Below are 23,601 nucleotides of genomic sequence, written 5' to 3'. Positions count from 1 at the left end.
TCTCTCCTTCTTTTTTACTTCTCATATCATAAATCAAAATGACTTCATACCACTTTGCTTTTGTTCTGCCTGATGCTCTGGTACTTTATTGGCAAGATTGACTGTTTTAACTGCATATTTCTTCTCTTCTTTCCTGTTCTTGCTCCTTTCCTGATGCTTTTATTTCATTCTTCCTAACACTTTCATTTTAAGCTTCTTTTCTATTTTTGCCATCTTTCTTTTCCTTTTTTTTGGCATGTCTGTCTGTCTTTTCTTTCCTCTTTATCTATACCTTTACTTTTAGTTTGCACCTCACTATCTTTAATGGATCCCTTTATTTTCTCAGCTGTAACATTTTTTTCTTCCTATAGTCCCACATCAGCGATTTGGCCAAGGAGCTCTGGAGTTGACTTTCTTTGAATGTATTAAGAGCTCTCATGAATGAATACAGAAGAATTATTTTCGTCACACAATCAACTTCCCATCTAAGGGCTTTATGTCTTTCTCCACATAAAGATCTCATAGCAGAAACTGAGACAGAAAAATAAAGAAGGAAGATACAAGACTGGAAAGAGAATTCCAGTCCTTTACATGACAAACAGTTTGGGAAGTCCTTTTCTTCCTGTTCTTATAAAGCAGATGCTCTTTTTTTCCTTTAATAAATGTTTCTATTGCCTGTCTTTGCATGCCCTTCCTCTTATAATAGTTAAAAGTCTCTGTCTCTTTCAGCTCTTTTCCATTTCTGCTCACACTACACTAACCATAGTTCCCTTGAAAGAACCTGTCATCTTCTTCCACAAAGGTAATGATGCAAGTCTCCTCGCATAGTCAGGCCGCAGGTATCTAGTCCCTCTTGCATTTATTTTGCACAATAAAAAGAAAAGAATTAGTTATCCTGGAGATATGTTGCACAGATCAGCTTCTTCCGCTGCGTTTAAACCTCCTAACCATTCCCTGGATCTAAGTGGCTCAGAATGCACTACTTCATTTCAAAGTAATTTCATTTTAATGAGCGCACCACTCTGAGTGTACATTTTCGAAACAAAAACCATTCCAAAAGAGTGTATTGAGAATGTTTTCTTCATTAAAATCAAAACACTTTGAACTGAAGGAACACACTCCAAGCCTCTTCGATACCAAGGTAGCAAAGCCAGTTTTAATCCATGCATATAAAGGATGTGCAGGAGATTAGCCAGATGTTCAATTACTCCTCCTAAGAAACTCCGTGATGTATTAATATGCCTGCCTGTGCCTATGATTGCATGAGTACTGTTGGGTACATACCAAATAAAATAAAAAATCACTGACTTGCACATTAGGAATCTGCAGATCCTTAAATTTCTACTTATTCGGGTAATACTTGTATGTAAATATTATGGCATTCACAGACTATCTTTTGAAAGTTGAGATTCTTCAATATATAATGAAGCATTTGATTGTTCCCAGCTACGCATTTTCTTGAGAAAAAAAATGTAGATCTAAAAACTAGAAGAAAGTTTGTGACACACTGTAGGATTCATCTGACTAAATTTAGGACATGAACATTTTTGATGTTTAAGTCTGAACTACTCATTCTGGCTTCCTCTATGGCACCTGAAGAGAGATACTTGCGCTGAGAGCATGTGATTTACTTCGTCCTGGAGCAGATGTCTAAAAGTGGCCTAAAAATGCCTATTTCTTTCCATTGACTCTAATGGGGAGCCAAATATGAAAAGCTCTTTTTCCATATCAGAAGGGGAATGCCTACATTTAGATATCAAATGGTAGGGATGATGGATCCTCCCTGCAGAGTTAAAAGTCAGAACATACGTACTTGTGCTGATACTTTAGTTGTGTTCCAAAACATCCATCTTCAATTATCATAATGAATATAAAGTCTAAATAGAAGAGAACAGGAAAAAGACCTGACATTTCAACCTTCACTTTTAATGGCTTTCGTTTTTTGCCTGTTTATCTCTATATACACTTTTTAATTATTTGAATAGACACAAATTGTTCTAAGGGCTGATCGTCTCTTGGAATGTGCAAAATAAAAAATAATTTATTTCATGAACTTAGGAAGGTAAAGATGTTACACAAAAGCTAAGTTTTCCAAAAGTATTGAATTCTTTGAATGATAATGCATATATTTCTGCAAACTGGTTCCTTGAAACACAATACTCTAGTGTTTCGCTAGTAAGATGGAAATGAAATTTAAAATAAATAATTTTATTTTACGATGTGAAAAAAAATAGGGTTTATATTTTCCAAAGTGTTCTCTAATTCTGCTGTTTCAGTTTTATGGCCACAAAGACTAGTATCTATCATAAAATGAGTGGACAAATAAGAACTATTGTATTTACATCAATATATTGTATTTTACTGGATGTCCAGTTGCAAACAGTTATGCCTGCAGTATTTTTGTGGATAGAGGTGTTTGTGAGTTTATAATTACACTGCTGAAATCAGAAGCTGGGTTGGACCTTGGCTGAAAATACATCACACGACATCTTAAGGCATTCTGATAAATTGGTAAATTCTCTAACCGCTGTGTAAGCTATTCCTATTATTATGTTCTTACTAATTACTGATCTTACATTTAAAAAAAAAAGGAAGAATTGTGTTAACACAGGTCACAACTGCTTAAGTGCACTTTACTTACATGGTAGGTGACAATTAATGTAAAATTACATGATAAAAATAATAGTAGTATGCTAATTCCAGAGAAAGAACCTGGAAACACAAAGTGGAAAACAGTAGAGGAACCCAACTGCCTGTAGTATGCAGAAGGCACAAAAGGAGGCCTCCATCACCTGTCTTGGGACACCTCTGTTTCTCTAGAGAAATGAAAGGGGAACTGCCCCTATAGAGCAGAAATCCATGTGCTTTTATATTGGACTTCGGGTGGGACAGTAGTATGAGCTAATAGGAGAGGGAGGCTTCCTACTGCTCAGGCTCTTCTCCTTTAGAGATGGTCTAGTCATGCTCTGTCTGGAAAAATGTGTGCAGAATGATCTTGAATGTCCTGCTGCAGGTTTGGCAGCTTCATAGTGTCTGACAAAGCCTTGTCTTTTGAAAGGTCTTGAAATCTTCTAAAATTATATTGTACTGGACATCAAAAATATTTTGAAAAAAATCCCTTGCCCTCCCTCCTTTATTTTGTTTACGGCAGAAATAAAAGTTAATCCAGCTGGTCAGTTCTAGCCAGTAGCATTTTGGGGCTTTACCTCAACCTTTGCTTCTTACACACCGCATACATAAAAACACAATCACATTCTTTATCTGGCTGGATCTGTTTATCTGGATCTGCTTGAGACTCTGATTTTCTTCTATGTACAATTTTTTTTTGTGTTCCTATCTTCAATTCACTGCAGCACATCCTTATCAAAAGATAAAGTAATGCTATATAATCAAGTAGTGTTGAGAACCACAAAGGCAGACACAAAAATCAAACCAGTTTCTTTCATTTCTGATCGGCTCTAATAGCTGTTTTTTTCCAATACATAGAATTATGCTGGGTTTGGTTAGGTTTAATAACATAATTGTTTGCAGCTTTCTGGACCAAAATACAGCTTTCTAAACCTAATATGTTTACCAAGTTAGAAGAGGCTAAATATTTGCTACCATATTTTCTTATATTTTACCACATTTTCTACTACATACCTAGTAGTCTCTTCTGAGCATAAAAATGATATACAGAACGGTGATTCAGATTTGGTGTCTATATCCCATCTTAGAGGTAAGCTTAAAATATGATACAAATACAGTTAAAAAAAATTAAAGGAGCAGTACATTATGCTCATAGATTTTCAGGCACATTTTCCAAAGTGGCCTCAGGAATTGAAATTCTGTGTAAGACAAAGTAATTATTGTCCCAATTTTTACAACTTAACTAAGGTCCCCTTTTTTTTAGGTCTCGTAGATAGCCTTTATCACCAATGGAAAGAAAGAGGCATCACCGGGGAGTAATTTAGACCTCAGGTGGAGTGGATGGTATGTCTGTCTTATTAAGGAATTATGAACCTTCCCTAGATATCTCACCCGTATGTCTAATCTTAACTGGGCTGGATTTGAGTCTCCACATCTGACAAAAGATGGTATTGTAGATAGGTAGGAGAGGATACTACTGGAAGTTGACCTTAGCTATCCTGCTTCTGGGGTTGCACTAAATTGGAGAACTCCTGTGCATCACGTAAGATCTATTAGCTAAAATACCTGAGCTGAAGGCAGTAACTTCTTTAATGATGCAAACTTGCTTTGAAAGAGCTGTCTGAGCACTGAGTGGGCAAGCACTTACACTATCTTTCAGAAATAATTTTGAAAATTTGTCCCAAGATTATACATATTCACTTTAACAACAAACAAAAAGTGGATACTATTTGATAACTTGCAAAGCCCCACACTTCATTCTTCAATTATTTTTTTCAGTTAAATTACGTCTTGTGAAAACTTATGATAGTACATACACAATATAAACAGCATGGAAAATATTTCACTTTCAAAGCTTTTAAAGGCATCTCTTGAAAAGAAACCACGTTCTGATCTTCTGCCGAAACTCTCCAGTCGATCCACACATAAAACTTCAACCCCATTTAAAAAGAAATATCCATAAGTATCCCCTGTTTATGAAGTATCAGCTACAGTTCTGTGTCTAACAATTGAAAAATCAGGTAAAGTCTCTGTTTCCCTACACAGATGGGTCCAAACATTGTAGAGTAATAGCTAATGGCTTCAAGTTTGCACATACAGTAGAATTTTTTTCCATCTGTAGCTTCTTTCAGAGAATCAGTAAGTACCATATTTTTCTTTTTTGTCTGTTTCTTTCCCACCAAATGCTGTGTTTCATAACATTTGAAAAGCTTGTGAAATGTATTTCCAATTCTTAAGGAGACCCAAGTATGAAATTAACTCCACCTCACTGGTGGTTTTGCTTAAGTAAAAGCTTAATAGGAACGGCAGTATTTGACACTTTGGTCTTAAGAAATGCTGTAAATAGTTTTCACTTTTATAATATTTAAATCCCACAGACAGATTGTAGTAATGAACTGAATCCCTTTTAAAGGCTTTTCAGTTCACTTTTGCAATCTGACTGGAATCTAAGATACTCCACGTGAAGTGCACCTGTACCTATTGCACACTTCAGCTGTACCAGTGCCTGCACACACATGCAAACAAAACTAAATCAGTAAATGGTGAACTATTGGGTGGAAGAATCCAAGATTTACACTAGTAAGAGCAGAATCAGACCTATCATATCTGAGACAGATATGATTGTCAGCAATAAAATGGCAAATATTTTCAATTGCATGTGGTTGCTGGTAGGTTCAATGATTATCACTTGCATCTTGCAGGAATATTTTTTCTTCCCATAGCAACACAGTATTTTCCAGTGGACTTTACCTGGTAGGTCACGAAATCCTTTACAGTCATGTGGAATGTTAGATCTCCAGAATTATAAAGTTTCATACAGACTGGCTCTGAAATTTTAACCTTGTTTTCTAGGTATAAACACTTCTGATAATAAGAGAAATATGAACAGCAGTGTATGATCCCAAACAACAATTTATGCTGAATTAAAACGTTAGCTTCACCCCTTAGACACAAGACGCAACTTATTGTCTTATCATATAATTAGAACAACAGAGCATGCAATTTGTTTATGCACCACTGACCTCTAAAGAGCTCATTGATATTGTGGATCCAGTTTCACTTCTTGATAATCCTGCATTGTCATCCAGCTCCGAGGCAATGAAATTCTTCACTGCTGTGCGGGGCTCAAATGGTAAATTCTGCATATGTTCTTGGGTGGGAAGATGCTGGTCTAAATTGATATTAAATTGGTCCATTACAGAGGGATTCATATTGAACTCTGGATTAACTTTGTAATGCAGCAGCCTTTCATGAGGCAATGTATCCATGCCTATATTCATTTTGCTCTCATCTTTCAGTGATGGCTGGGTATTTACTGAGCCCCGGGGCATGACTATATAGTCACTTTCTATCATCCGTTCTTGAGGATGGACTATGTCCATATCTGCACCTCTCAAATTATCATCAGTGCATAAATACACAGTCCTCCGCAACTCACTGTTGTCTTTTTTCAAGCACTGATTGGCCAGTTCACTCATACTCATAGGCATGTGGAGACCTGTTGGTTGCTGGATGATAACTTTGGAGATGATGTTTCCAGGCAAGGTAGAATAGCTCATTCCTTCAGGGTTTGGTCCCTTCTCCTCCTCTTCATCATTTAGTGAAATTCTAGAAAGTGTTCCTGTTACAGTAGCTGCTCTGCAAGGTCCAATGTCTTTATGCAGAACTGTGGGTCAGAGAACAGAATTCTTACAACATGAAACCATGTCTGCCTAACACTGCTTTTTCTTGTGGCTTTATTTAGAAGCGCTCCCTTTACCAGTGCATCTTCTTAACTCTTTTTCTATCCATCTAGTAACTTTTATTCTCTAAATATTGTTTTGGGAAAGGATTTTTTTTTTTTTTTAAAATTAACATCTCTTAATCTACTGTGTATAACTGACACAGATCTCTGACTAAGATTCAGTCAGTTATATAAATTAAAACCACTCCTTCATTTATTCCTACTGCCTTGCATAGATCTTAGGTGACCTACAGCTTAAGCAAAAGCCTGCCATGTGGAACTCAATTTAGGGTTTTCCAAAAAAATGCACTATCACATCTGTACTGCCATTATTAACTCCACATAACCTCCTAGAAAATGTCAAATAGATTGTAAGGCAGAATCATTTTGTCAATCCATTGTAATGACCTACCATAAAATTATAACTATAATGTGTTCCTGAGCTCCTAAATGTTCCTTTTCACTGACTTTTTTAAACTCTTCTGTGTTAAATTATTTTTTAAATAAAAGTGACAAAAACGTAACCACATTGGGAACAAATTCCATTGGTATCAGAAAGACATATTTTGCTGCATCTGAAAAGGTTATAAAAACTATAAACATGTCTCATAAAACAGTCATAATCCACTTTTGGTGTAGGCCTAGACCTTCCTGGTCAAACTTGTAGCGACATTCAGCAATTTTTTGTTGGAGTAAGCTCCACATGTAAAAGTTGTTAATCCTGTCATAGAATGCAAAAATTCCAGGAGCACTGAAGGATGCATTCAAAAACAAAGCATCTATTCAATCACAATTATTGATCTTAAAAAATAAATATAAGTCTATAATTCAACATTTGTAATTAAAGTAAAAAGATAGACAGTAAGAAAAAAAAAAATTAAAGTAACCAATTACTTGGCTTATTCCAGCTGGGTGCAAGGATTCTCTTGTCCCAGTTGAAAATATTTTAATTCACACCAGTGCTAGTTTGTGCAATAAAATCCGGCTCACGGGCTGAGGCAGTAAGACAACTTGAAGTATCTCAGGTATTAATTTACATCCCTTTTGGTAGCCTGAGGGCTCTGATGACCCAAATCCCCAGTGCCTGTCAGTTCACTGCCATGTTCCATAGCAAGCAGCTCATAAAGCATCCCACTCTCCTACCTCACACAAAACTGCCTTTTGTTTTTCCATTATGAAAAGAACAATTTGCCTCTAAACAACAATGCACAAATACCCGACTTCAGTGTGGCTGCTTCATTGTTTCCAGTCACACTTGTTAGACACTTCAACCAGTGACCTATACTTAAATCTTTCATTAAAAGAAACTGACTTTAAATGTTTATCTAGTAAATCTTGTTCATAAATGTATTCAAAGTCCATATCCTTAAGGATGCCCCTGACAAGACTCTCCACACTGCAGAGCTATGTTGGCAAAGGTAAGAAGTAGGAGCCACGCGGACCAATGCTGGACTTTTGCCTGCATTGGATGGTGACAGACATGCATTTGTGTTACAATGTACTATCCTGCTCCCTTCAAAATACATGTACATATTAAAACTAATCTATATGGAAGAAATATTACTGTATTGCAAGAAACTGAACTGGCAGTTTTTTAAAGGTTTTTTTACCTTAATGAGATCAGCCTTCTTGGCTCCCCATATAGCCAGCGAAGAAAGACAGTGTCCTTCAGGTGGGTGATGCAGAACAACTAAGTCAGGCTTCTGCCCTGACTCACCCTGTGGAGAGGACACCCTCTCTCTCTTTCTTTCTCCCTTCATTGAAAATTGAGGGCGTCTAGGCAGGATTGCCTCCCTAGGAAAAACTGTCCTTTAAGAATATCTCCTAGGTTTAAAAATTTCGATAGGGTTTAAATGGTCATTTATTTTACACTCTACTTTATTTAAGCAAGGTTGGCAAACAAATTGCTTAAAAAGTGTTATTTTTAATATGCAGAAACAGACATAGCTGACTCATTGAAGATCACGCTACTGAAGCATCTTAAAAAAACCCCAACTTTTTCCAGTAAAGTGGAATCAAATTTCGTTTTCCTGATACCATGTTGCTTAAGCTACTGTTGATTTCACTTAGAGTCCTAAAAAACTTACCCGCTTTAAAATTAACACCAATGGATGCATCCTTCATATATGTAGCTGTTAAGATACACTATGTTAATTTTGGGTTTTTTTTATAGCAATGTGACTGTTTCACATTTGCTTGTATACCAGGGCAAAGAAAGTTTTGTGTGTTAAGACTGATCTTCTTTCCAAAACCATTTGCCTTCCAATAGACAATCACACCTTTGGCTGCTTCCCAACTGCTGAATTCTAGTAAAAGGTTTTTGTAAGAAAATAAAATAAATATATTCGTACAGTGGCATCACTTTTTTTGGTCTACATTTATAAATATGTGCTGTAAACAATTAAACCCTGATGTTTTTCTGGTTTTCACTTCACAAGGAACTAGTACAAGACTTCTTTTTGTTTATAAATACTCTCTCAATGTTCTTACCTGACCGACAAGCAATGTCCACGTCCTTTTCAAAATCAGTCTGTAACAAGAAACAATGAAACAGGACAACAATTATTAATTGAAAAGTAAACCACAATACCTTTTTGCCAACTAACGCTTCCAAAATGTCCTACTTACAGAGTCATAGTCTCTTAAAAGTGGTTTCTTGTTGCTGAGAAGGTGAAGTGTATTGTTTTACAACAGCAGAGCTTTACAAAGTTTCCTAAAGTATAACTGGGTGGTTTTCAATGTATGCTGCCTGACCAGAAAAAATAAAATAAAATAGGTGGAAGTAGAGTATATAATTTTAATAAAACGATACAGTGTATAGTTCTTTATGTATATGGAAGAGTAACTTCTACATCTCATGGAAGGAACATCTTTAAGGAAGTTTTTCATAGTAATTTTATAAACAGAAGTATGGAAAATAGCCTGCAATACAAATTGCTGTGAATACGTGTAATCCAATTAGTCCACCCTGCCTGAAACCTCATTAATTTGTTGTGAAGTAGTTATTTGTTATATACCATTCTGTCCATCCTTGCTACTAATGTAATCACATAAACTTTGTACTCCCTGAAAACAACCATTATTTATTTCATTGGGCAAAAATGAATTTTAAGAATTAATTTTAACAGTTGAAAATCCAAGCACACTTTTCACAGTTAAACAAAACTATTTATCCTGTTAGAGAATTCAAGTAATTTTTAATTATGTTTTTATTTCCACAAAAAGCTTATTCCACAAAAAATGTTTAATAAAACTGATCTCTTTCTCGCTTGTGAAGTCCAAACATTGGATTCTTTTTGAGTCATCGTTTTTGAAGGGCATCTGCTTGCCGAGCCTTGTATTTTTTAGGGCCTGATCCTGTCCCCGTTATAGTAAATGACAAACTGTCATTGAAAGTAAAGGGACCAGTATTTTGTCTTAATATACTACCTAACAATACTAGTAAATCAAATTGGCATACTGAGCCATTCACTATCTCCTTAATTTGAGCCACTAAATAGATTCCCCCTCTAGAATCTCTAGCACTTTCTCCTTGTCTGGCTTAGTTTAAACATTTTTCAAGGCCTCATGAAGGGAAGACCCTCAAATGCATCAGTGCTTTTTACACCAACAGTAGAAAAAGTTACGATATATTATTAGATTACTTTCTCATTCTTTTTTGTAAGAATCATTTGTCATAAAGAACACTGGTGGAAGATACTAATTCACTGTGCTCCACTAAATGATCACACCAATACTTTGAAACTTGCTAAGAGATTTAAGCAAGCAGATAATGACCTAAACAGACCTTACACTTAAAAATGATGTTAATATTTCAGCTGTGCATACTTGCCACGTAAAATACTGTAAGTTTTTTCTTTTGGATAGGAACACTAAATTAATAGTCAAAGAAGAAAATGAAAGCTAACCATGATTTGAGCATGTCCGTTAGGAAAAGAACTTGAAGAATCTGCATTGATTGGATCCTGGCAATTTCTCAGTCGACATCTGAATGCATCTTGAACCTGTGAAAACAATATCTTATACTGATTCTTGTACAAGATCATATGGTCTACTCCTATTAAAGATTAAATTAAACTGCATGGAATACAATGCATGACTTTTCTTTAGTATACTTAATAAATCAGAAGCAGTAAAGGCAAATGTTTATTTCTGTCATTTCATACATTTGCTATATTTTGTGATTGCTGCAAAGTCTGTCAGTCTATCACATCAAGGCCACAGAATTAGATTTGTCTATGGACAGAATTAACTAGTAGTCAGTGAAGATCTGGTACTCAAGCCAAATCTGTCTTGGGTGATAGTATTTGGCTTTGTCTTCTCGTTCAGTTTGGTACAAGTCTGATAGAGGTATTAATAGATAAAATATTAACCATTGCAAAGTAAAATGTATTTTCTGCTTGATAAATGTAAGATTCTTGAAGGACAGTTCTTAACAGTTACTATAATTAGATACATAGTGCTCTCCTAATTATACTTTAAAGAATAAGTCAATCTGAAAGATGTTACTGATTCCAATCATAATCTCTAACTCCATATATAGGGAATCTCATGCATCTCTTCTAGGAGTAAAACTCTTTAGATCAGGTAAATATATTCAGTGTGAGCACAAGAAGAAGAAAAGTGGACTGTTTGCACAGAATCTGGTTTCTTGAAACTAGAAGAAAAAAAGGAACTTCTCAGAAATTACTGTTTACTAGTATAATCCATAAAGTAAATTTGAAGACTTGTCCCTAAAACACAAGTATATTTTGAGGAATTATCTTTTCATAGGAAAGGCTATTTTTATTTTGGAAAGAATGTATGTCTAAAGAAATATTATTACACAACACTTTTGTCAGAAAGATGTGGTTCCACAGAGAGGCACATTCAAAAGAAAAGTGCAGTTCCTGTTTGCTGACAGTAGAATGCAAACACATTTTGCTGCTTTCTCACATGTACCACAGTAAGGACAGCAAGGCAACTTTTGGAATGGAAAGTTTTCAAACATGAATTTTGGTTCCAGAAATGCAAGTGTTCATATCAGCAACCTGATTGCAAGATGTGACTTCGAAAACAGGAACTTAGTTGGGTGACCTCCAATCAAAACAAACTAGTATCATTTCTGGCTTGAATATGAAAGTACTCTCAGTGAAAAGCCTACAAAATTCTACATTCCATTTATTATCTGTAGAAATTACTTGATGTCTTGTTCAGAATAATTAAATGGGAGAAAATGGTATTCTACTCATGGACATTTTGTGAACAGCAGAAGAGGATAATTCATTAATAGTTGATGATGAAAAGCCGTCCCTTTTCAATACATTGTAGTCTACTGCTAGCTGTTTAAGAGCTTTCACAAAAGGGAAAATGAAAAGGAAAAAAGTTATTTATTTTTGTAATTAGAAAGCATTATTTTAAAGTGCTCAACCCTTAAATGACTAGTGTTCTGCAGTCTTAATAAGTGACTGTTGCAGTTGGAGGAAGAATAATATAGAGCAGAAAGAAGAATGAAGCAAGGTGGGAAGGTTTGGATTGATTTCAAAACACTGAGACTTCCTACATGTAGTAATGTAAAGTGTGCTTGACCTGTATCGTGACTCAGATTCTGATTTTAGGTACCGCACTTGCTGTGGTTTTCCATGTGTTTGACGTTAATTTAATTTAGCATCTCCCAGTTTTTGCAAATTTAATCTAAGTCTTCTCTCACTTCATCAATGCTGAAGTCAGGTCATACTTCAGAGTTTTATGCTCTTGGATAAGCACTGGCACAGTGATTTGTCAAAAAAAAAAAACCAAAACCCCTTCCCTCCAAAGCATCCCCAGCTGTGCTGAATCTCATCTCAAGCATCATGATGCTTTATCTAAAGCATTATTACTTCAGAACATACTGTGTGATCTCACTCTGTGCAGTGATCCTCCTTATTTTTGGGACTCTGTGTTCATGAAACTTCCTCAGTTCAGATAGCTCCAGACATCTCAAGAATCTCATGTCCTACTTTCACTACCTTCTATATTAAGGTGGTGAATCTTGATGTTAGGATCCTCTTAAATGTGCATGTTTCTTACAGAATTTCTGAAGTGCAAGCAGCATATGATTTGAACATGTTAACCGAATGTTAAATGTAGCTATATCCATCATATCGACATATGTTGCAACTTCTAGGTGTCCTCACAGAAGTCAGAAACAAAAAGGTTGAACATTCTAAATACCAGCTTATTTTTCTAAACTGCTTGTTCAAACTTGTTTGAGTATGTAAAGACTGTGCTGTCTTTACATTGAAATATAATCTTGTATTTTCCCCCTGCCTTTTAAGATCAAGTTACAAGATTTTCTTAGAGCCAGGCAGAGCAGGAGAGACAGATGTGATGAACGTGCTGATACCAGGGAAGTGGTTTCCTTAGCAACAGTAACCAACTCCAAGCTTTTATAACTTACCCTCTCCCTACTCATGTACTCTTTATTTTTCTCCTGTAATACAGAAATGTGGGCTTCAGATGCCAACGATGCATTTAATCCAAATGCTCTCTAGTCAGCAGAGCACAGCAAAAGAAGAAAATACGTGTGGGTTCCTCCCATCACCAGCATTAACAAGAGTTACTCAGTGTGGTTCAAATTAGCTTTAGAGCATCTTGTGTTCAAACAGGTCAGGCAAACCATTTTGCTCTGATGGAGAAGCTTCAGCACTAACCTTTCCTATCATTCTCTGTTCTGTGACACATACCTCACCACTTCCCAATGCCCAATTAGGTATTTAAACAGCAAGAAGAGGAAAAAAAAATGTAGGCTCTCTGAGCTAAGAAGGCAACATAAAGTAATAATAGCTAACTCTTACTTTGCATTTTTCTTTCCTAATTTCCAAACAGTCTATAAAAGATATCATGCTTAAGAAGTATTATAGTTATCTTAGAAGTTAGGAAATGGAAATATAAAAAGATTTAATGTCTTTCCAAAAGACCCTGAATTGATGGAGGGCAGAAATAGACACAACACATCACTTTTAGTTCTTTTCTCGTTGTATATCTTACTCAGTGAACGTCCCTGGCTTCCTAATGCAGCCCTTGTCACAAAAGATCTTCAGTATAGCATACTAGAGAAAGTAAAAAATGTTTTCATATCAATATAACTAAGAGGAAAAATGCAGGTTTTATATATGTAATTGTAAAAGACTGTGTCTTTTTGTAATGTAACAACAATAAAGGCATAGTAAAGCAGGGCTGTCCTCTTTGTTTGAATTTTATGGTGACATATTCCAGCCCATATTTTTTTTTCCTGACAGTCAGAATTATTGCTTTGCCTGTGCTGGCAAGCTATAAATATTAGATCAATCCTATAGGCTATAACTGAGATAGCTTTGTAGCTGTCATCAAGAGTGACAAATATGTTGGCAGGGTTTCCCTGACAGGCGCTGGCAGAGCAAAATGCTTTTGCAGTCAACAGAAAGTAACAGACTATTCTTTCAGCTGGGAGGTACCCTGTGCAGTGCAAAGACTGCACTGCACACTGTGCATGATGGCCACTATCTTGGCTTCTACTCACCTAAGAGTCTCTGGAGCTAGAAAGCCAGACTTTCTAGAGCCAGATTGAAATATAACTTACTGGAGTTACATCTGTTTCTGTGTAGGAACTTGTTGCAGTAAACAATTATGTCTTTGCTGCTGCAAACTGGTCCATACAAGTGCAGACCATACACATTTTTGAAACAAAAATTTTTTCAAGTGCATCAACTTTTACTTCTCTGCTGTTCTTGAAGAACTTTCTATTCATTTTCTTTTCCCATATTAAAAAAAAAAACAAACCCAAAACCTTAATTAGTTCCTCAAGTGTTTTGCCCAGTTTACAATTTAAATCTGGAGGATTAAAGAAGATTCTGTCAAACAGAGTTCAAACAGCAATATGCCTAGGCTTCTTTGTCTTCTACCACCACTACTGTCATCATCTTGACTGGAGATAATCTACTGATTAGTGAATAAGTTGTCTCTGTACATTTACTTCTGCCTAAGTTGTCAGGAATGAAGAAAAAACTCCTTCCCCTTTTTGAAAAGGGACAATCTTCTCAAACCTAGGTGCTTTTTGGGCCTCACTGGGAAATCTTCTCGTGTTATTTTTTAAAATAACATGTAGACAGATTGATTAGCTGTTTTATCAAATGCCTTTCTTCTAGAACTTCAGTGTTAGGACCAGGAGGTGTAATTGCCAAGACTGGCTTGCAGGAACAACTCCTTTAAGGAGTTAAACAAAGTAATGATTCTTTGCAGTTAGATGAGATACATATATGTGATTTGCTAACAGAGCAGCAAATGAAATATAAACCATAACTAACTGATAGCCTACACACAAACAATTAAGATTCTAAATTCCTGTATACACACCTTTATAAGCAGATATTTTTGCATATTGCTTGTACTAAACCAGTGAGTTAAAAGTGGTTGAAGTCAAGGTGCCCTACAAATTTGAAAACTGAGTTTACTTATAGAAAAGACTAATTCCACCTCTATCACCACAGTCCTACCTGTGAGTAGGGTCAGACAAGAATGTTTCCATGAGATGTTCAGCAATATCAAAGCGTTCCCTGGGAATGAAGTATCTGCAGCAAATAGCTGTCTTTAGCGCAGGGAACCTGTCTTGAATTCAGGGCTTGAGGCACTGGGGGAAGATGCCTGTTCAATTTCACCTTAAGCAGTCAAAATTTTTTTTTTCCAAATAAACTCCTGCATTACTGCACTGGGGCAGGCTTCAATGCCTGATTTTTTTTTATTTTATACAGTGCTATGCTATGTTACTCTTTTAAAATTTCTTATGGATTTTGGTCTGTTTTTTGACAAAATCAATGAGTGATAACCAGGTATGTGTTCCAACAGCTCTGCATCCTCACAAAGGACAGGAGGAAATAAAATCAGGACACAAAGAAATAGAATTAGCACACGAGAAAATGGAATGAAGCTGTGTCAGGGCAAGTATTCAGACTGGACATTAGGAAAAGGTTCTTCACTGAGAAGGTGGTCGGTCACTGAAACAGGCTTCCCAGGGAAGTGGTCACGGCATCAAGCTTGCCAGAGTTCAAGGAGTGTTTGGACAATGCTCTTAGTCATATGGTTTATGTTTAGGTAGTCCTGCGAGGAGCAGGGAGTTGCACTTGATGATCCTTATGAGTCCCTCTTCCAACTCAAGATATTCTATGATTCTATGATTCTATGAAAGATAATGCTGTTTATACTGCTTTGTTTTTGATGGTTTCATCTGCAACCTTGAGCTAAAGATATATATTTTAAAATAAAAATTGTTCCTTAGGACAGTAAATGGGAGGCGGTATGCCAAGGCAAATACAAATTTTATAGACAGGAAAACCAGTATGGAACTGCCATTCTTTCTACTGAAGAATTTAAGTAAAAATAGTTGCAGTGCCTTACCATTTTACTAAAGAATATGTGAAATGATGGCTTTCAGTTCTACAGACGAGAATACCCTCTTTCACAAATGTAAATCATATGGGAAAAGAAAATGCTGTAGAAAATAAGGGGATAGCAAGACAGTTCTACATAAAATAGATTTGTCTTGAGTATTATTTCTTGTTCTGCACATATTTTTATCCTGAACAAAAAAAAAAAAAAAAAAGAAAAGAAAAAAAAGAAAAAAGAAAAGTTATTAAAGGAGGTAAGCCCCTTCCACTATGAAAGCTGATAAACTAAGAAAAACAAAAGTTCATGGCCTCTAACAGTTTGAATAAAGTGGGATGGAGTCAGCACAATGGAAGGGGCTATTTTCTGCAAGATATTAATAAGCTTTTTCCTTAAAAATTAGAAACTTAATTCTTTGATAAGATAATCATGTATGCATACTGTGTAGGATCGTGATATAAAGTTCATGTAAAGTGGTACACTACTGAAAGATTGAAATAAATTATGCCACTCATAATTCTTTTTCATTAATATAGTGAGTTTCAATGTTTAAAGGGAATGGTGGAAAGGGAAACCACCCTGTGAGAGTCCTCACTCAGCGTTGACAATAATCATTTCCTGAAACATCTTTCTCTTTTTTTAGTCCTGAAGTGGTTTTGAATAACTCTTGCCAATCAGAAGGAACCATGCTAGACAGTGTAATTTGGTTTATTGGTGTGGTAAATACCCTGAAGTTGATAAATGGCTAATGCATAAGTATGCTGGTGGACCAGGTTACTGCTCTCCAGTCTGGCTCCGCCTGCTCATTTTTGATAGATGGTCCCACTACCACAGATCTGCCGGCAAAGCTGTTGTGTTACTGCTCTCAAACCTATCTATCTATCTCAATAAAAATGTAGGGTTAGTTAACAGGTTAGATGATAGGTTAGTGAAGCTGTCACCAGAGCTGGGTTAAAGAGCACTTGTGTGATAGCTTTGACATCAGGTTTCAGTGTTGATGAATTCTGCAGTGGGTGATGCTCATCTGTGAAGGGCAGGACAGGGGTACTAGCTTTTCCTTGCTGTTCTCAAAGCATTCATCTGTCTTCATCCTCACTGTCCCCATAACTGAAGTATGTTACCTTAAGTATGTACCTGAGTTTGTAGCACTGAAGGGTAGATCTTCATCAACATAACACCTCACCTCCTTGTGTCCTCTTTCAGGGACAGTATAAGCAGAAATCATTTTGTGTTTGAATCAGTTTTAGAGACTTTAAAAATCTATAGCTTTTGGTCTTCAGGAAAAGGGCATTCATGTAAGTATTTGCCTATACTCACAATATTGAGAAAGGCTAACACTTAAAAATAAACTGAACTTGGGATTGATTAAAAGCCAGTTTTAATTAAGTGGTACAGTTTTATACTGAAACTGACATTCTGCACCTGGAATTAAGTGATCTTCTCCCTCTCTCTTTCACTTATTCCTCTACATCTCACCATAAAATACTTTTCTCTTTCTATGAAATATATTTCCGCAGTGCAAGCTGTATATAACATTAAAGAGCAGTTGAGAGATTAACAGGAGCACAGCCCTTTAGAAAACTGGGAAGCCATTCCTCACCTCCCTTCGGAGAATACAATGGACCATGACAATAACAAAGCCTTGTAATGAATCAAATACTGCAAAAAGTATCTGAAATAATATTGATCTTTTGTCTGTCATGGCCAGAACTGCAGACATCCAAGTTAGGGCCAGAAGTGGCAACACCACACAGGAACTCCAAAGGGATGCCCTATTGAAAGAAAGAGAAAAGCAGCACTGTAATATTGTAAAAAATGATTAAAAGCTCACTATTAAAATAAAACATATTTAAAGATGGCACTTTGTCAAGTTAACTTGAAAATCACAGACAAGAATGTAACAGTGTCGGTACTTTATGATCTAAAGAATATCCTGTATTCAGTTAATAAACACAGTTGCTTTTTTTTTTTTTTTTTGTTAAAAAGTATTTAAACGTGCTCAGCACTCTATACAGTGTTAGCAAACACAGTTGTCATCATCAAACTATTGTCTCACATGCACTGTATAAGATTTGTAACAAGAAGATGTAAATGATCAGGACTAACATGGCATTACTGGCGGTGGTGGCTGACAAAGCTGTTGTTGAAACTACTCCACACTTGGCACATTTGAGCGTCAAACCGCTATGAGGCTCACTCATCTGACTGCAAACAAACAGAACACCCACAAAAAGAACAAAATATTGAATTGTCACCAAAAAACGTTGCTACTGAAATTTAGCTTTTAAATATGACGTCATGCAGAAAAAGTAAGTAGACTTATTCAGGATGAATGCTCTATGTTGTTGCAAAACTGTACTTTGTACTTTACATTATTGTTAGCTTCAAATGTTAATGCTATGGGGCTTCATTTCATGCAGACTCTGTTTCTTCCATTTAAGCTAAAAAAGGCCCCAAATGTCCAGTGATCAAAACTGCTCAGTACACTGAAGTAAACATAAGCACGTGCTAGGATAGACACACAAAGTGGAATCCCTCTATTCAGACCTGTTATAAGACTGTTGTATCCAAACTTGCTTGAGAAAGAGTATAGGACACTTAAAGGAGGAGTATGAAGTATGTACAATTAAAAAGCATTAATAGAAAAGAAACCTGCAAAATGTATTCAAGCATCAAACCAGTATGAGCGTACTGTATAGTCAGATTTGTACTAGTCACCTGAATGGCCTGCCAACATCTGGAGTGATTTTATTCATGCCATATGAAGGTCTGAATACAGGGCTTGAAATGTATGGAATCTGATGAAGTAAATATTAGTTGGTACTAAAAAAAGGGTGACCTGTTTTGCATTTTAATAAAACACAGTACACAAGCATTAAGCTCAAAGCATTTTGTACGGACAATTGTACCTCGGCACCTGTCAGAAGAGTTAAAGGGCAAAACCTGGAATTTAAATTTTCTTTTACATACAGCATGCATTCAACTTCCTGAGTTGACTAAATAAAGACTTTTGCTATTCCCTCTCTTTCTGCTCTCAGAACCAGAAATAACCATAGCTGACTGAGATGCGACAGGAAGGGTGCTTTACCTATTCCCAGCTGGAAAGTGGTCAACATGGTGAAGATAGGTAACACTTCAGTTTTTTTCCCAGTTATTTCAACCAATGGAACTCCTTTTTATTGCCAAACCCAGCATTCACAAAATTTTTAACATACTGCCCAAAACAACATTGAACTCCAGTGGTTTCCATTTTGATAAACCAAATGATGACTTTCCATAAAAAAGTGCAGTATATTTTCCATAAAAATACAGGTTTGGTGTTTTTTTTTTTTTCATAAAAAAACAGTGAGAGCCATGACCTTGTAAAAGGTGATTGTGGGGTGTGAAAAGAACTCAGTGAATCAACCTCAGTTTACACCAATTAAAGATCTACATTAATGAATGAACTAGAATAATGCCTTGGGTAAGCTTAACCTAAGCTTGGGAAAATACTTTCTGTCTTTGCTTGGCAATACTTCAAGGTTATGAGACTGGATGATTCTCTTTACCTCTATGGATTTGTTCTGGATCTTGCAAATAATAGAACTTGATGTGTATATAGACCAAATATAATCTTTTTGGCTAGTCATACATGTGTGCTACCCCTTATGCCAGGAAAATGATTGATATCCATCCATCAAGACACTTGTTGATTCTCCACATGCTTATTAAGGTGGAAAAAAACATATGGAGTTAGTATATTTTGCCCCATTCACTGCTTTAAATCCTACATAAATGATTTCTACAGCTGAACTTTTGATTGAACTTTTGACAGGTTTAAGTCCAATGTTTGCCAGAAAGAAAGAAGTTGCCTTCCTGGGCATGGCTGGCAAGAGATATTTGAGAAATGAGTGACAATCCCCTTTCTGGTGGAGGTCAAATGCTGCACCAATTTCTATGCTCCAAAGAGTGACTCAAGACTCTTCATCTGCCAAGTAGTATCAAGGAATGCTATTGCCAAGCCACCATCTCAAACTATCACAAAAGTTAAGATTGTTTCTCGATTCGGGCACCTACACGCTTTCCCAGAATAGCTGTATTGTTTCTGACAGAACAATTTCTAGTTCTTTATCCATTTACTTTAAAATAAAATGCCTCTTTACTAAGTTGCACACTGTTAGAAAGCAAGTTATTTGTTTCATCAAGAAAGTATACTATAAGCAAATAGATTTCTATAGCTGACAATTGAGTAGCTGAAAAAAAACCGATGCAGTTAAATTTAAGCTTGGATATCCTTAGAAAATGTACAAAGCCAAACCCATGGCTGCTCCCACTCCTTAAATTACTGGAATTAGAGCAGAATGTGAATTTGAATTGGTGATTACTAAGTTATTACTACTCCTGAAATAATTTATATAGTTTTATAATATTCTAGATTTCATCAGTGTTATTACACAGTTAAGAATGTTGATGGAACAATGTAGACAAAAATAAGGTTAAAAAATTAAAACTGTCTAATGAAAAAAGAGGAAAAGAGAAGAAACAAAATGAAAGCCTTTGGTACATATTTGTCAGAACAATGGTGAAGGAGCTGAAAACCAGAAAGATTTAATTGAATTAATATTAAGTGCAAATCACACCAGCTGAAGTATTTATCATAAATTTGCTCATCTAACCAATGAATTGAACTTATTAAGAATGCTACTGTTAGTGAAATGGTAAAATAATGCAAAGACAAGCTGTAATAAATTTACCCATAGCAGTAATACACAGTAAAATAAAGATATCATTGCTTATCGTTGCTAGAAATGCAGATATTGCTGGTAACTACAAGCTTGCCCAAAAGACAATACTAGAACATGTAGCTGTAAAAAACAATTATGCAAAGTTTAAATATACTTTCATAAGCTTTAAGAAGGTGACGATGCACTTGTGAAATATTTTTCTCCAATATTGAATGAATCTAGGTTTGCTGCTGCAGTACTTCAAATCAGTTATCCACTGAAAAACAGTTTCTGATACCACCACCATCATAATCCTTTCCTCTCATGATAACAAACAGAATTTGAATATAAATGCAAGTAAATAATCGATAACACAGAATTTCCATTACCTTTTTTCTTTTTTTTGCTTTTAAAACATGTTTCTTTACTTTGAAATTCTGTTACACTAATTTAGAACATACATCTATGTAGATATGGATGTAAGAACAAAGGCAAATTGTTCACATAGTCAGAATGACAGAATAGCATTGAACTCAGTAATGGGTATATTGCTATAAAATATATTTTATAACAGTTTACACAAATGAGTAACATTTCTGATCATAGTAATTGAAGTTGACAGCTAGAGAAAAATAATTGGTTTCTTCAGTACACACCGTTCATAAAACTGTTTTCCTAACTGCAACAACTTTACATGTGTGACATTCTTGTGAAACCTCCACCCAGATTTGTTTAATCCTCATTATTATTAACTTAATACTGTTGTACTTGTGTTTTATTATGTTTAGTTTGTTTAGTTGCATTCCCTCAGGATAATGCAACAGCAGTTTTTGAGATGAATGGAATCTGTTAGACACACTGTTACACTGATATAAAAGTTCAAAGCACAATTAAAAGCATTTTTGGTGAATATCTGTAATTGAAAATTGATGAAACCATTTTAATATGCTTTAAAATAACCCAATTGTTGCTTACCCTGCTCTGTGTTTGAGCTTTTTATCTAGGATTCCATCTCTGGAAACAAGTTTATTAAATACCAAAATGCCAATCACCATGTTGACCTGTCAAACAGAAAACAAAGAGTTGATCTTTCAGTGCCTGAAAGAAAATACTTTATCCTGTTACTTCAGAAAAAGGCTCTTACAGGCCTGCAAAATGCCTTCTGTTACATTTCGGAGTATTCCATCAGAAAATGTGTAACACCGTCCCTGAGCACAAGAAAAGTGTATATTCTCAAATAGGTAACACATACGCACACCGCAACAGGCTTATTTTTGAATCTTGAGTTATGCCTGGTATCAAGCTATATGCGTACATGTCTGCTGGCCAGAAGCTTGAGTAATGTAGCTTTAACATTTCCTCAGTTTTAATTGCAATGATACATCCTATTCCAGGAAAACCACTGCATTTGAGTTGTGCGCAAAGGGAAGAGCTAGTCAGAGCACACAATGACTGTAACCGCGTTCCTTTTTAAGCTTTTACGGCCCATGTGGGTGTTCCCACTTATGCAGAACTGGCCTGTGCTTTTCCATGTCCTCCTGCACATTAGTCATTGTCTATGTCATTCACCAAAATGCCAGTCTTGAGCCTTGTTTGACTACAGTTTCCGTTTTTTGGTGGGCCAGATGGATGCCTGGGGTAAGTCTGTTTAGCTCCATTAAAGTAAACAGTGTTATGATCACATACATGGGTGGAAGACCTAACCTAAAAAAAAATCCAAATGTTTCAGCAGTCAGAGCGTGGCACACAATGGACATACTAATGGCATTTAATGGACAACTTAATGACTGTTATTATCAATTTGTATTATTGAACTCAACTCTACGAATCTGTCTCTGCATGGCCTGTTTTGAATCTATTAAATAAATGTTCCTTTATAATAAATCTATTAAATAAATGTTCCTTATTTTTTTACTAGCAAAGGGTAATCCTTTTATCCTTTCAAACAGATTTTTCAAGACCTGTGCCAAAACACCTAATTGTTGCCAGTCTGTCCTGCCAACTCTTTCCCAGCTTTTCTTATTATCACCTTATTTTCAGCATTTACATTTTTCAGCTGATGTTATATAATTCTTTTGCTTTGTACGCTTAGGCTTAAGTGGCTGCATGGAACAGCTTCTTCCATAGCTACTAGCTAGTGGTAGGGCAAACTGTGGCTGTGAACTTCAAACATCTCTGAACAAAGCTTGCCAATTACACAGAGAACATACAGTTCCATGTGAAAATTATGACTGGCTTTTTGTAAACATCCTTGGCTCCTCTATCATGACAAGGACTGTGAATTGTACAAAAGGATCCTGGCTTGACTCCAGGCAATGAAGAGACAAACTCTATGGGAGTAGTAAACGTCTATTCCAGGAAAATCTATGTAGCTAAATGGCTATATCTTTGATGACTACTAAGACCAATTCCCTTTTGCAAGGGAAAATCAGAAATAACCGGTGTTGATAGAGCTACCCTAGTATAAAATTAGTGGAGTGGAAAGAAGAATTAGATTCAAAATCTGTAAGGGGAAAATGCTAAATGAGTTATTGTAAAAAATCCATACAGAGTGCAGAGCACATGACTGATAGCCGATGGCACATGTAGGGTGCAATTCGTCTTACCCTAAAGTAGACACTTGAAATACTTCTGATGGTTTGAGCCCTAAAAGTGTGTGTTTTTCTCCACTGACAATGAAATATGGCTGGGATAACTAGCTTCAATGCAGAAATTTACATTGTAGATGTCTACAATTAGGCAAAGTGAATCCTACACCTAAACGCATTTCCAGAGATGTGGAAGATTAATAGACAAACGAGTAACATTTCCCAGCTATGATGATTTTTTTCTTTGCCTTCAAAAGCAGTAGCCATGGAGAACTTGCTTGTTGGTTCCACTCCTCCTGTTGCTTCTGCTGGCACAGCGATACACTGCCAAGCAACACTCTATCAAGACTGTCACTGAACTTCACAAGGCAGTGACAATTGTGTAGATGCTACTGACAATAACTCGGTGATGCCTGTAACAAGTTTTCTGTGCCACTAATCAGTACATTATTCTTTCACAGCTTACTGTGTAAACATGGAGAGATAGCTGGTGTAAAGAAGTGATACAGTTAAACGAATTATTGCATTCAATAAAGGATGCATTCAAAATACTGAAGATATGTTAAACTATAGCGAGCTCAGTATTTACAGCAAAATGTAA

General features: G+C 35.9%; 1 protein-coding gene across 1 annotated transcript in view; it reads right to left on the bottom strand.

The window, feature by feature from the left end:
* The window catches only part of ADGRB3 (adhesion G protein-coupled receptor B3), a 489,232-nt gene that overhangs the window by 16,645 nt on the left and 448,986 nt on the right, over positions 1–23,601 (bottom strand). Inside the window, exons 23-28 of the mRNA XM_075145284.1 lie at positions 21,388–21,473; positions 17,816–17,914; positions 17,310–17,481; positions 10,240–10,335; positions 8,822–8,861; positions 5,631–6,274 (exon numbers count right to left, since the gene is read on the bottom strand). Coding sequence (XP_075001385.1) covers positions 5,631–6,274; positions 8,822–8,861; positions 10,240–10,335; positions 17,310–17,481; positions 17,816–17,914; positions 21,388–21,473 — 1,137 coding nt within the window. The remainder of the gene's footprint in view (positions 1–5,630; positions 6,275–8,821; positions 8,862–10,239; positions 10,336–17,309; positions 17,482–17,815; positions 17,915–21,387; positions 21,474–23,601) is intronic.

This window comes from Calonectris borealis, chromosome 3 (assembly GCF_964195595.1).
Source record: "Calonectris borealis chromosome 3, bCalBor7.hap1.2, whole genome shotgun sequence".
Taxonomy (NCBI): Eukaryota; Metazoa; Chordata; class Aves; order Procellariiformes; family Procellariidae; genus Calonectris; species Calonectris borealis.
The sequence above is the reverse complement of the archived record's forward strand: the minus strand, read 5'-3'. Positions and strand labels throughout refer to the sequence as shown.